The sequence below is a fragment of the Chiloscyllium punctatum genome, chromosome 5 (assembly GCF_047496795.1).
Source record: "Chiloscyllium punctatum isolate Juve2018m chromosome 5, sChiPun1.3, whole genome shotgun sequence".
Classification (NCBI taxonomy): domain Eukaryota; kingdom Metazoa; phylum Chordata; class Chondrichthyes; order Orectolobiformes; family Hemiscylliidae; genus Chiloscyllium; species Chiloscyllium punctatum.
Window position 1 is genome coordinate 97,581,597 of NC_092743.1, and position 15,285 is coordinate 97,596,881.

At 40.9% G+C, this 15,285-nt stretch overlaps 1 protein-coding gene across 1 annotated transcript in view; it reads right to left on the bottom strand.

The window, feature by feature from the left end:
- ofcc1 (orofacial cleft 1 candidate 1) overlaps nt 1–15,285 on the bottom strand; it is a 306,357-nt gene that overhangs the window by 207,704 nt on the left and 83,368 nt on the right. The window contains exons 9-10 of the mRNA XM_072570820.1: nt 10,583–10,700; nt 6,438–6,677 (exon numbers count right to left, since the gene is read on the bottom strand). Of these exons, the coding sequence (XP_072426921.1) occupies nt 6,438–6,677; nt 10,583–10,700 (358 nt within the window). The remainder of the gene's footprint in view (nt 1–6,437; nt 6,678–10,582; nt 10,701–15,285) is intronic.

Here is a 15,285-nt window from a genome sequence, read left to right on the forward strand (position 1 = left end):
GATGACACTCTTTTAAATTAAAGAATTCCTGCAGTGTGGACGTAGGCCATTCGGCCCACTGAGTCCATACTGTCCCTCCAAAAAGCATCATACATTTCCAATGGCCAATCCACCTAACCTGCACATCTTTCGACTGTGGGAGGAAACCAAAGCACCCAGAGGAAACCCACACAGAGATCATGCAAACTCCACACAGATGGTCACCTGAGGCTGAAATCAAACCCAGGTGAGACAGCAGTGCTAACCACTGAGCCACCATGACACCCTGAATCATTAGCTATTTAAATTGTGCACTATTCTATTTGTGGCCAGGCTGAGGAATTGCCAGTTAGGTCAATTAACTGGATGGCCTTTTTTTTATATAGAGAGATGTCATGTAGGCATGATTCAATTCTCACACTGGCAGAATTTTCCATCTTCTCAAACTTTCACCTTGCCTGATGTGTGGTGACCCTCAGGTTAAACCGCCACCAGTGGTGTCTATGGTGTCTTGACTTACTAGTGGCCATGGTCTTGTGAACAAATCATTGTGGACTAATTGTTGCTCACATATAAAAAAGCCTGAGGGAAGGAAGGGGATTTCATTTTGAAAAAAATAATGTTCAGCATGACCCACCACACTCAACCTCATTCCTCCCCCAACACAACCCACCAAACTCTTGTGCATTAAAATAGAGTCACACCAGAAAATTGTTAGAGAAGAAATGAGTTGGATAGTTATTGCCTATTGTAAAGCAGGCAGAGGGTTAACAGCTAACAAAGTTATGCTAGCTACCTGCCCAACCACAAGAAAAGGACTTAGACAGTCACTCACTCACTAAAAACCAGAGCCAATAACAACTTCATTCTATAGTTTTTCATTGGATGTCAGCATTGCTAGCAAACCCTCCATTTGTTGCCCATCCCCAATTGCTCTTGAACTGAGTGGCATATTAGGCCATTTAAGAGGGCATTACGAATCAAACATATTCCAATGGGTTTGGAGTCACATATAAACTAGACCAAGTTATGATGGCAGATTGCCCTCGATGAGAAACATTAATAAACCAGATGGAATTTTACTGCAATTAATGGTGGTTTTGTGACAACATAACAGAGACTAGGTTTATAGGCTTACTAGAGGCAGTTCAGATCAAAGAAGGTTCACTAGGATAATCCCCAGTATAGAAGGAATGTCTTACAAGCATAGGTTGAACAGGTTAAGACTCTCCCAATTGGAATTTAGAACAATGAGAGGTGATCTTACTGAAACATATCGGATTCTTAAAGTGCTTGACAGGGTAAATGCTGAGAAGATGTTTCCCCTCATGGGAGAGTCTAGGGATAGAGGCATAGTCTCAGAATAAACAGACACCAATTTCAGACTGAGATAAGGGGGAGTTTCTTCTCTAAGAAGGTTGTGAACCTTTGGAACTCCTTCCCACAGCGAACTGTAGGGGTCGAGTCCTTGTGTCTTTTAAGGCTGCAGTAGATCGATTGCTGATGAGTCAGGGATTCAAGGGAAATGCTAGGAAAGTGGATGTGAGGAATGCCAGATGAGCCATGATCCTACTGAATAGTGGAGCACGCTTGAGGTGATACATAGTCTACATCTGTTTCTATTTCTTATGATCTAATATAATAGATTCATTCATTTAATTTAGATTCCACCATCTGCTGTGGTGAGGATTTGGACCCAGGGCCCCAGAGCAATCGACTCTGCATTTATAGTCCAGTGACATTATCCCATGAAAGTCAAGATTTGTCTCCTCTCAGAATAGGATTCTCAATTATCCAAGACTTCCAAGAATTAATGATTCTCTCCTCCTCAAAGCTGCTATAAACAATGTGGAACAAACATCACACAGCAATAAAAATAGTATTTGTAAAACTATTCCTTGAACACTTTCTTTATAAAAATATCAGATGGGAAAAACAATTGTTCTGTGCAGATTCATCCAGTCAGTTAAGGAAGAATCTATTTGCTTTCCAATGGGAATGGGACAGCCATGGGTGACAATGAGGGATGCAGTGGGCAACAAGTTATGGCAATGTGGTGGCATGGCATTGGAGGCAGGTCATGTGATGAAACCACCAGGATTAAGTCCAACCAGAATAGCCAAATCTACCTCAGCCCTTTGGATGAAAGGTCACAGGACTGTGTATAAAGGACCAGAATGTAATGGACTCAAAATCTCAAAAGCCTTACCCTTTCATCAAATAATTTTCTCCATTTCATTAGCTTAGAACAGGCTCAAAGTTACAGCATCTCAGAGATCTGCTGGGCACGCACTCATTCTAAAGTATAACTTGGTGGTGAGGTGACACAACCACAAACATAACATGGTTTTACAGTTGTCACTTTGTACGCCATAAGCTGAACTTAAGTACAAAATGATAAGGATCAGATACTTAAACAAAAATGGCACCTTATTTCGATTACTCTTTTATCCTTATTTCTTTTTAATTAAAGCTACTTGCAATACAGAGTTGTTTTTACCTGGTGGCCACAGAATTATTATTGTAGCAAATTTACTTTAAAGGACCTCTATATTTATTGGGCTAAATAAGAATCTTTTTAAAACTAACTATTTTTCATGAATATATATGCTGAATATTTTCCCTTACAGTTGAATCAAATATGATATCTCATTACAATAATTTGCTAGCAGAAGTACATGAGAATAACAGTTAAGCATATGCTAAATAATCTGACTGTTTTCAGGATTTTTTTCTATTACAAGTTACGGCCCTGGCAAACAGTGCAGCAAATTGTACTTTAAGAAGATTATCTGCTGTAAGTGAAACTCCATTTTTAAACAAAAAACTTTCAACAAAATCTGGAATTAAATCATGAGGAATATCTGCTGTTAAGTAAAAACAATATGAAAAAAAAAGTCATTCAAACAAACTCTGGCATTAGATCAGTGAAGATTCAAGGCCCAAAACCTATTCACTCTTTCACAGCAGCCCCTCTCCAATGCTTGTGACAGATCTCTGTGCACAGTGTAGCTGGCGAATGTGAGTAGCCCAGGGTTTATCACAGTAACTAGAGGATTGATTAATTCAGTTAGCTCGATGACCAAACTGTGGCACAGCATGAAGGCATGAATCACAGAGGGTTGGTCTGCAGGTACAAGTAATTCGGAAGGCAAATGGAATTTGTCCTTCACTGCTAAAGGGATTGAGTTTAAAAGCAGGGAGGTTATGTTGCAACTCTATAGCGTGCTGGTGAGGCCACACCTGGAGTACTGTGTGCAGTTGTGGTCTCCTTACTTGAAAAAGGATGTACTGGCCCTGAAGGGGGTGCAGAGGAGGTTCACTAGGTTGATTCCAGAGTTGAGAGGGTTGGCTTATGAGGAGAGACTGACTAGACTGGGATTATATTCATTGGAATTTAGAAGAATGAGAGGGGAGTTTATAGAATCATATGAAATTATGAGGACAATAGATAAGATAGAAGTAGAGAGAATGTTTCCACTGGCGGGTGAAAGTAGGACAAGAGGGCATAGCCTCAAAATTAGGGGGAGCAGATTTAGGACTGAATTGAGGAGGAACTTCTTCACCAGAGGGTTGTGAATATATGGAATTCCCTGTCCAATGAAGTAGTTGATACAACTTCAGTAAACGTTTTTAAAGCGAAGATAGATTTCTTTTTGAACAATGAAGGATTTAAGGCCTTTATTGTTCAAGAGACCAGTGAGAGGGCAGGTAAGTGAAGCTGAGTCCATGAAAAGATCAGCCATGATCTTATTGAATGGAGGAGGAGGCTTGAAGGGCCAGATGGCCTACTCCTGCTCCCAGTTCTTATGTTCGTATGTAAGGCAAAAGCACAGGTTCAATCCCTGTACCAGCTATGGTAGTTCACAGAGGCCTGCCCCCTCACTTTACCCCATATTTCTGAAATGGCTACTTACAATCTATACATATGTTTCTATTTATGCTTATATTTTTCTCTAATGCAGAGCGAATGTTGACAGTCCTTTGTGGACTATGTCTTTTTACTATGCCATACCACGGTAACTGCAAGGTCTGCCTTCAGTCAGGTCCAAAATTATGGCTGGGCCACGAATGAATTACCTTATTGCAAATATTGAATTATGTCTTTCTCGTAAACAAGCTACAAAGAAAAAACTTTGAGGGCCACCTAACAACGTCCTGTATGGGAGTTGGGTATTTTCCAGCCACTTTTATGGGTGAGATGTAACAGTACAGATGTGAGCTCCAACTCAGTACGGCTATGCAAATCAGAGTACTTGCCCTTTACCTCATAAGTTGTGGTGGGGCTAGACTTTGAAGGCAGGAATGAATAGACCACTGTGCTTAGGGCAAGAAGTACTTCCCCACAGTGTCAAGGGGCCCCTGTCTGTCGTCCGGCTGCTAAGCATGTTGCCTTCATGCACAGAAGGAGATGGATGCGAATTACAAAGGAAGCATGAAAATATCCTTACGTTAGCATCTCCCTTGCTTGGAAATATTATGATGATTCTAGGAAGATAATCTGGATACTGCCACTACTGTTTAGAAACTAGGCTAACATAAGCAGTAGCAAGTATTATGATTCCACTTACAACAATCAGCAGGATGAAAGTGTGAAGTAATTTTTATTTCTTAACTACAAACTGAAAGAAGTTCATCTTTTAAGCCTTTTCTACAATGGACATTGCTGTGTTACTGATAATAGTCTAATAATGCAATCATCCATCAGGACTTGAATACTTCCTTGGGTTAGTTTATTTTTATACACATTACAAATTATGTATCGGCGTTGCAGCAGACCAACTGCTTTGTATGTGTACAACTAGCAAAGTCATTGCAGGCTAAGAGCCAGGCAGAATCACAGCACTGAATACACAGGACATAAGGAGTCCTTAAAAGGTGAATTCTCTTAACAGCAAGACACACATACAGCAGATATCATCTATAACAAAGCTACCAATCAGGCCATATTATAGAGATGTACATAATTGTATGTTGCCTGCCAATGCATTGATTCGTATACCTCACTTATTGATGCTCTCACTATTGCCGTCTTCAACTGATTTATCCCTAAAGTACCAAAATTTCCTTTCAAGCAATTGATCATCTCTTGCAATTTGCAGATTGTTTCCATTCAATCACTTTTTATCCCTCTCGGCTTCCTTCCACCATCAACACTTCACTTACCAAGAATAAAAACAGAAAGACACAACCTTCAACTCAGCAACTGTCAGTCATCTCCTGTAATTTTACAAAAAATGATGTGCAGCTGCACTGGCAGGTCTGCTTTACTCAATTCTTGCTTGATAGTCTTCACGTCACTGCAAATTACTGCTCAATCCATCAATCTGACCCAAGAATTCGCTAACCAATGAGAGTGAGATACAGAGACTGGCTGCCTGGTCACCTGCAATGGCTGGAATACCAAACACCCTAAAGTGAATCCACATGAAGATGAGGATGTTCAGTTAGAATGCAGTGCAATTCTAAAACACGAGGCAGGCTATTCAGTCCATCTAGTCTGTGTCAGTGTTTACCCTCCAAGCAAGCAATTCATTCAATTCAGTAGGTGACTACAAACATCAAAGAGTAAAAGAGAGGCGAGATAAATTGGGTTGCACTAAGCTTAAGCTTCAACCTTTAAAATTCTGGAAAAGGGAGGAAGGACTGAGAGAAATTCCACAGTTTTGAGGTCTTAAAAATGAATTCGAATTAGAGGCTGCAGAGTCTCGATTTTAACACAGCAGGAGGAAGAACCATAAGGTGGGGTAGCAGATTCCTGATGAAGGGCTTTTGCCTGAAACGTTGATTCTCCTGCTCCTGGGATGCTGCTGCACTTTTCCAGCAACACACTCCTGACTCTGATCTCCAGCATCTGCAGTGCTCACTTTCTCCTAGCTGATTTAGAGCTTAGTAAGAACAACGGAGGAACAGTGAGGCGATGAACAACAATTTTGAAAAAATTCAAAAGACTGCAATGTAAAGGTATTGCATATTAGTGATTGAAAAGTTGCCTTCTCTCATTCTGCAGTTGAAGTCCCATCTTAGATACAAGAGTACTTTTTCAGTTCTTGAATGGCCCAGTGTCATTCAGGCTACCTACTTTGAGGCAACTGGATTCACTGAGTCTCTACATCATGTCTATTTTCTTCATTTTGCACTTTCATGAGCGACGTGAAAAGTCCAGTTGGGAAGACAAAGAGGGGCAGGCACTGCAAACCTCTCTACTGACTGTATCTAATATGGTGGAAGACAGCTCAAAACATAATGCAGAATGAATGCGCTCAAAGTACACACCCCTTTTCTTAATTAAAGCAAAACATCTGTCCTCAGTGATTTCTCTGATCACCCACCCTGAAATCTTTGACTCACATATCTCACTGTCTGCTGTGAAATGAAGTCAAAAGTACCTTATTTGCTGAAATATTGTTGTCACTTCTTAAACAAAGTAAACATTAAAAAGTAATGATATTGCTTACCGCAGCAATGCTCTGGTTGAAACTTAGCTCCACATTATAAAAGTTCCCATCATGATGGACTGGTTGGGTTGTCCCTGTCCAGTTGTGATCCTTCGAGTTCGACCATTGAAGTGGATAGCCCCCAAGTCGGCTGTACAACGAAATTCTGAGGATGAACTGTCCTTTAGGCAATTTATCCTTCACAGCCCGTAGACACTTCAGTTCGATTTGAACAGGCTGAGGTGTGCCAGACCATTCAACCTGAATGGAACAATTTATCGAAGTATTTACAGCGCAATAAATGAAAGACCACTTACATTTGGAAAAATAGAAAGCCCAATGATAAAATATGAACATACATTGTGAAATAACAATCCTCAAGAATATTCTTCTGAAATCCTTCTTCCTTTATTGTTTTAGCAGAGGCTTCAAATGTAAATGAGGAAGAAATTTCAAATGAATGGATACCTCTTTCCATCCATATTCCCACAGCATAATTTCAAAGTTGTGGTGGGGGTAATATTTGGGTTGGACCAGGACTGGGTGCAGGAAGAATCACATTGCACTGCTCATTGCGATACAGGCAGCATGCAAACATTGTAGTGGTTGAAAAATTAAAAGATAGTGCATGCAGCCAGCACAAAGCATGCTACAGAGTGGCTGCACACTTTCACAGGTGCCCAAGTAGCATGATATGCTGAGCGTGGGTGAACTTTTAGTGTGTTAACTATTGCAATTGCCGAACACTTTGGCATTTAGATGCTGTGCAGTCAATGCGGCTGGAAAATGGGAAGCCTTCGGAAAAGAGATAACGAGAATCCAGAGAAAGTATATTCCTGTTAGGGTGAAAGGAAAGGCTGGTAGGTATAGGGAATGCGGGATGACTAAGGAAATTGAGGGTTTGGTTAAGAAAAAGAAGGAAGCATATGTAAGGTATGGATCGAATAGAAGGTATAGATTGAATTCTCAGAAGAGTATAAAGGAAGTAGGGGTATACTTAAGAGGAAAATCAGGAGGGCAAAAAGGGGACATGAGATAGCTTTCGCAAACAGAATTAAGGAGAATCCAAAGAGTTTTTACAAATACATTAAGGACAAAAGGGTAACTAGGGAGAGAATAGGGTCCCTCAAAGATCAGCAAGGCGGCCTTTGTGTGGAGCCGTAGAAAATGGGGGAGGTACTAAATGAGTATTTTGCATCAGTATTTACTGTGGAAAAGGATATGGAAGATATAGACTGTAGGGATACATATGGTGACATCTTGCAAAATGTCCATATTACAGAGGAAGAAGTACTGGATGTCTTGAAACGCATGAAAGTGGATAAATCCCCAGGACCTAATCAGGTGTACCCAAGAACTCTGTGGGAAGCTAGAGAAGTGATTGCTGGGCCTCTTGCTGAGATATTTGTATCATCGATAGTCACAGGTGAGATATTGGAAGACTGGAGGTTGGTTAACGTGGTGCCACTGTTTAAGAAGGGTGGTAAGGACAAGCCAGGGAACTATAGACCAGTGAGCCTGACATCAGTGGTGGGCAAGTTGTTGGAGGGAATCCTGAGGGACAGGATGTACATGGATTTGGAAAGGCAACGACTGATTAGGGATAGTCAACGTGGCTTTGTGCATGGGAAATCATTTCTCACAAACTTGATTGAGCTTTTTGAGGAAGTCACAAAGAGGACTGATGAGGGCAGAGCAGTAGATGTGATCTATATGGACTTCAGTAAGGCATTCAACAAGATTCCCCATGGGAGACTGATTATCAAGGTTAGATCTCACGGAATACAGGGAGAACTTGCCATTTGGATACAGAACTGGCTCAAAGGAAGATGACAGAGGGTGGTGGTGGAGGGTTGTTTTTCAGACTGGAGGCCTGTGACCAGTGGAGTGCCATAAGGATCAGTGCTGGGTCCTCTACTTTTTGTCATTTACTTAAATGATTTGGATGCGAGCATAAGAGGTACAGTTAGTAAGTTTGCAGATGATATCAAAATTGGAGGTGAAGTGGACAATGAAGAGGGTTACCTCAGATTACAACAGGATCTGGACCAGATGGGCCAATGGGCTGAGAAGTGGCAGATGGAGTTTAATTCAGATAAATGTGAGGTGCTGCCTTTTGGGAAAGCAAATCTTAGCAGGACTTATACACTTAATGGTGAGGTCTTAGGGAGTGTGGCTGAACAAAGAGACCTTGGACTGCAAGTTCACAGCTCCTTGAAAGTGGAGTCACAGGTAGATAGGATAGTGAAGAAGACATTTGGTATGCTTTCCTTTATTGGTCAGAGTATTGAGTACAGGAGTTGGGAGGTCATGTTGCGGCTGTACAGGACATTGGTTAGGCCACTTTTGGAATATTGCATGCAATTCTGGTCTCCTTCCTATCGGAAAGATGTTGTGAAACTTGAAAGGGTTCATAAAAGATTTACAAGGATGTTGTCAGAGTTCGAGGATTTGAGCTATAGGGAGATGCTGAACAGGCTGGGGCTGTTTTCCCTGGAGCGCGGAGGCTGAGGGGTGACCTTATAGAGGTTTACAAAATTATGAGGGGCATGGATTGGGTAAATAGGCAAAGTCTTTTCCCTGGGGTCGGTGAGTCCAGAACTAGAGGGTATAGGTTTAGAGTGAGAGGGAAAAGATATAAAAGAGACCCACGGAGCAACTTTTTCACGCAGAGGGTGGTATGTGAATGGAATGAGCTGCCAGAGGATGTGGCAGATACAATTGCAACATTTCAGAGGCATTTGGATGGACATATGAATAGGAAGGGTTTGGAGGGATATGGGCTGGGTTCTGGCAGGTGGGACTAGGTTGGGTTGGGAAATCTGGTCGGCGTGGACGGGTTGGACCAAAGGGTCTGTTTCCATGCTGTACATCTCTATGACTCTATGACACCCTGCAACATGAGAAGCCATTTTGCCAACTACGCTGGTCTGAGAGAATACAGTGAACACCCCTTTCCTGAAATAAAGAGAATCTGGTTCCAAAGCATCTCCTGCTTTGTTATGTCCACTCATTGTACACAACAATTCAGATCTAGCCTCGACTCTCTACATATTCGTTTGGAATGCCTTTGGTTTAGCATGCATTAAACATTCTAACATTGAATAAAGATCACAAGCTTCAACTGTTCAATGGGAATGGCTTTGACTCTGTACCAATAGCCCATCTAGAAGAAGTCCCTAAACTTGTAACAGGCACTGGCTTCCTTGTGGGGATACTGAGTCCATCGCAATGCGTGCTCTTGTAAAATTGTGTTAGTATTTCTGCTTTAATAGTGGCAAACAATATTTACTCTGTAGTCATTTTCCAAAATATAGCTTGATTTCAACATAGCATTGGTTATCATGCTTAAAGGTTATAAAGTTGTAAATTTTAACAAGAAATATTCTGCAAGAATCAACATCCTGCTTTTTTTTGTATGCTCACTATTTTAAAGCTCTGAGCAGCATGACAATTATTTTCATTCTAATTACAAAATTTTAATTAACAGAAAAAGTCCAAATTTAATATTTTGTGCACTGAAACCCAAAATTAACATTATATGAAAAATGGAGGTAATCTTTTTGAAACCTCTAGGCAGGATTACTGGTGCAGGAAGGCTTTGGATATTAAACACATTCTAAATTAAACACCCCCAACAAATTTCATACAGAAATATATTTAGATAATTTTACATGCCAAAATATATTTCATATTATTGCCAATCACCACCCCTGCCCCCATTTCCTGGCTTGTCCTCAGTAAGTTTTGAAATATATGAGTGAAGATCTTGTCTTTTACCAATGAAATTGCTATGCATGGCAGGATTGCCATTGCTTTTCTAGCTATACTGCTTGTTTCAAGTCAGCAAGCCATAAAAAATCTTTATCTCTCTGAAACACAGCAATTTGGAAGATAATCGAATGGTGACTGGGGGGCAGAAATGCCAGTCTGAGGAATTATACCACAATCTCTCTCGCATTTACAACCTTCCTCAAAGCAAGCTGTCACCCTGGTAGGAAAGGTTGATAGAAGATTCATTACATCTCCGGGCCTGTCTCATTTGCATGGCGACATAACTGCTCCTCACTTGCTGAAAGACTTCATTCAGCCCAGCTCTAATGCTGCGTTCATAAGGAAGAGTTTTGATGGAAAGCTGCAGGAGGAGACTTGTTGCTTGCCCTTACCTTCCAGCGATGGCCTTGCATACCACGGTATTGGTGTTTGACTTCAGTCAGGTCACCGTACATAGCCATTACTTCACCTCTACGGCTTTCTAGTGCTTTTAGCAATTGGTTTTCAGCACTGCAATATATATATGTTATATATACTTTAAGGTCATTTTACAGTGAGTTCATGCTTTCTAAAAAAACCGCATTTAATAACATAACGCAACAATGAGATTAAATCATGACCAATTTTTGGTTTGGTCTCACTCAGAATCTGTGCGTAGCATCCTTTTAACAAAACAGTGTACACTTTATTCAAAATTTGAATCAAATTGTTGTGGGAGCATTTGGGTATTTCACTAATTCTAAATTTAAAATATTGAACCACAATCATTAAAAAGGGAAGGAATGCATACGTATGGCACCTGATTTCAAATGTGTCTGTATTGACATGTAGTAATGTTTGGGTGGCAATCTTAGTAGTTAATCTGTGCACAGTAAGATCCCACACAGCAGCAGTCAAATGAATCATCGGTTAATTTGCCTCAACATTGTGGACAAACAAAAGAATGTTGACCTGGGATACCCACAAACCACACCCCCCCCCCCAAAAATCTCCTCACAGTTCTTCTGTTTTATCACTGCATGCAATGTGTTAAGTCCACTCAAATGACAAGAAGTGGGAGATTTATGCTCAGTCACAATGTCGTAACATTATTCAGAAGAAAATGGTAACTTAGTTTATAAGTGCAAGGACCGAATAAGAATTGAACACGATATCCCGTCGCAGACAAGTACTATTTAATGATTTAAGCTGACATCTATTTTATGCAATAACTTTATTTTACTATCATATTTTAGAAAACAGAAATATAATATTGTGTTTCAAAGCTCAATTGAGGTTATGCAGAAGATACTTTAAATACTCAAACTTAATAGGCAAAACCACTTTTGAAATGTGAACTAAGGTGCATAGTGGTTAAAGAGCAGAGTCAATCAGTTTAATTGGATAGCTTTCAGAGACAAAGCACAAACACATTGGAACAAATGGTCTCTCTCCTTGCTGTCCAATTCCATGGTTCATTTCTGCTCACCCAATGGCAGATTAAACGATCGGCTGATTCCAGAGGCAAAAAGGTGTCAAATAAATTGGAAGAGGGACCATTCAACTTCACTCTCTCTAGCAGACACAGTAAACTCGTTCTTATTTTTCCCACCACAATCCAAACTCAGTCACTCATCTATGTAGCCCAATATGTCACAATTGTTCCACCTGCAGTTCTGGCTCTCATTTGCTGTTTTTCTTTCAGTTGCACGTGGAGTTTATCTTGGAGGTAACACATTGTGCAACAACAAACAAAAACAGAAATTGCCAGAAAAGTTCAGCAGGTTGAGCAGCAACTGCGGAGAGAAGTCAGAGTTAACAGTTTGGGTCGAATGATCCTTCTTCAGACAAAGGATCACTCAATCTGGAATGTTAACTCTGGTTTGTCACTGCAGATGCTGCCAGACTGCCGAGCTTTTACACTAATTTCTGTTTTTCCTTCTGATTTACAGCATCTGCAATTCTTTTGGTTTTTATGTTGGACAATAATCTTTGTTCCTTCCAAAGTAGCCTGCTTGGGAAATTCACTCCATAGTAGGGGCCATCCATCAGCCATCCATATCCCGAGGGGTGAAAGTCATGCAGTTGTTGTAAAGAGTCTGCCAAGAAACTTCCTTCAACATGCACTCACCAACATTATTCGCAAAGGGATTTGTGACATTCACTGCTATGGAGAAATTGCCAGGGTGAACCCATTTCATTATTTTCAATTTATCAACATGAAAAGCTTTCCGCTCATGACATGGTCATTTGAGCTTCTCATTGATCTTCGGTTGTGGCTTTTGATAGCTTTCAAATCCCAATCCTCCAACCGCAACAAGGACAGAACCCTTCTGGTCCTCACCTTCCACCCCACCAACCTACGTATACATTGCATCATCCTCCGCCATTTCCACCATTGACAAACAGATCCCATCAGCAGAGATATATCTCCCTCCCCACCCCTATCCACTTTCCATAAAGACTGTTCCCTCCGTGACTACCTTGTCAGATCCACACCCCCAACAACTCACCGTCCCCTCCCGGCACCTTCCCCTGCCACTGCAGAAATTGCAAAACCTGCACCCACACCACCCTCCCCAGGGCATGCAGGTCCTGGGCCTCCTCCAACACCACTCCCTTACCACCAAATACCTGGAGGAAGAATGCCTCATCTTCCGCCTCAGGTCCCACCAATCTCATGGCATCAATGTGGATTTCACCGATTTCCTCATTTTCCCTCCCCCATCTTAGCCCAGTTCCAACCTTCTAGCTCAGCACCATCCTCATGACCTGTCCCACCTGCCAATCTTCCTTCCCACCTATCCACTCCACCTTCCTCTCCTACCTATCACCATTACCCCCACCTCCATCCACCTATTGCACTCTCAGCTACCTTCCCTCCAGCCCCACCACCCTCCCATTTATCTCTCCACCCCTGAGGCTCCCAGCCTCATTCTTGATGAAGGGCTCTTGCCCGAAATGTTGATTTTCCTGATCCTCGGATGCTGCCTGACCTGATGTGCTTTTCCCACACCACACCCCTGACTCTAAATCTCCAGCATCTGCAGTATTCACTTTCACCTAGCTTTCCACAACTCTCCAATGGCTCTGTTGTTTTACCATCAAAAAAGGCTCACATCATGAGGGGTTAGAGTTTGATGTGTTTACTTGTCTATATAAACATGCATGCATTCAGATGGGTGCCAAATCACTGTAAATTTCTTGCACATCCAAACGAAGGAAACATTTGTACCTTAGGCCTAAGACGAGCAGAATAGGGTGGCTATATTAGCAAAACTGATGATATACCCACAAGATCTCTGAAGCAAACCACCATGGGATGGATTCAAATGTGAAATCACGCCAAAATTCTGAATGGCTCCCAAAATTAATAGACAACTTGATGGAGACAATTGTTGATGACTCTGATTTCTGATCATTGGAGTAAACGTGACAATTTCACATAATATTTCAGTTCACAACAATCAGTCCAGCCTACTCAGCTATTGTCATTGTACCAAATGCCATACAAACAAAATAAAATACATACAAATTAGGAGCAGGAGTAGGCCATTCATCCCCTCGAGCCTGCTATGTTATTAATAAGCTCATGGCTGATCAAATCCATGTATCTACCCCATGTCTGATAGACCTTGCCTTCTTCTCCATCAAGAATTTATTCATCTCCATGATAAAACCATTCAATGATCCCGTCTCCACCATTCTCTCAGAAACAGAGTTCTACAGACCCACAACTTTCTGAGAGATGAATTCCTCCTCATTATTTTTAAGGCCCTTTATTTTTAAACTGTGCCCAAGAACCCCAGTCTCTTCCACAAGGGGAAAACATCCTGTCCACGCCCATCCTGTCTCGCCTCTTCAGAATCTCACACGTTTCAATAAGATCACTTCTTACTCTTCTAAATTCCAATGGTTACAGGCATTTCCAACAGGAAGCTAGAAGTATTAATTGGGTAAATACCCAAAAACAGATTTACAACTTCAGGTCAATGACACTTCATCAGAACAGTTATAATTTGAAGATAATACACTGTACACAGATCTTTGAAAGCAGCAGGGCCAGTTAAAAAAAGATTATTACAAAAGCATATAAATTTATAATTTGAAATGTGCTTTTTCTTCTTTGCCAAGTTGGACCCCTGTCCCTCCTTGTGTAATGACTCTGCATGTGTAAACCTTGGCAATGATTTAACAGCAAGCTATTCATCCCAAGTTGTAACTGAACCTCATCATAATCCAAAATTTGCTTGTAGCAAAGGTGATACAGTGAGAAACCCTGGCTACATCTCCCTTTTCTTTGAGGCCAACTGTAGAAACTTTACTCCTGACAATATTGAGGTCAACCACCAAACACAGGTTTCCTCCTAGCTGTGCATATATATCAGGTACTCAATTTCATAAAAAAAGAGAATGAGCTGAGGTGGTTCTTAAATAACAAAAAGAAAAGAATGAGCTGCATTAACAGCAATAGCTGATACACAACTCCTGGAATCATAAAACTGTAAAAATGTTACACTACAAAAGGAGACTATTTGACATGCTGTGTTCATGCTGACAGTCTACAAGAGATATTCAGCTAGTCCCATTCCCCTTCTTTTCCCTTTTAGCCCTCCAAACAGATAACTTCAGATAACTTTTTAATTCTTTTTTGCAAGCATGATTGAATCTGTCTCTACCACACTCTCAGGCAGTGCTTTCCAGATTCCAATCAATCGCTGTGTATTTTTCCCTTCATTTCACCATTTAATTACACACCCTACACAACCTTGGGAGAACTCAAATCTTTCAAATTTAAATTAGACATAGTTTGAATGGACAGGAAGAGAACTGACTGCAGCAAACAGCATTGAAGGTTTAAATCTGCAGGCACACAGTGGGAACAGTATTTTATACAGTACTAAACAAAAACATGTTGCTAAAAGGCAAAGCCTTTTACTCAAGTCTTTAAACAAGTGTGATTAACATATGAGATGAGGGATAGGAACTAAAGGAAAAAAACTTACATAATTGTAAGAATAGTGGAAATGTTGAAAACTGGAAGAGTTTTTAGAACAAAAAGAAACATTCAGAAATTAAGAAGATGCACAGTAAATAAAAGGAATAAAACATGCAA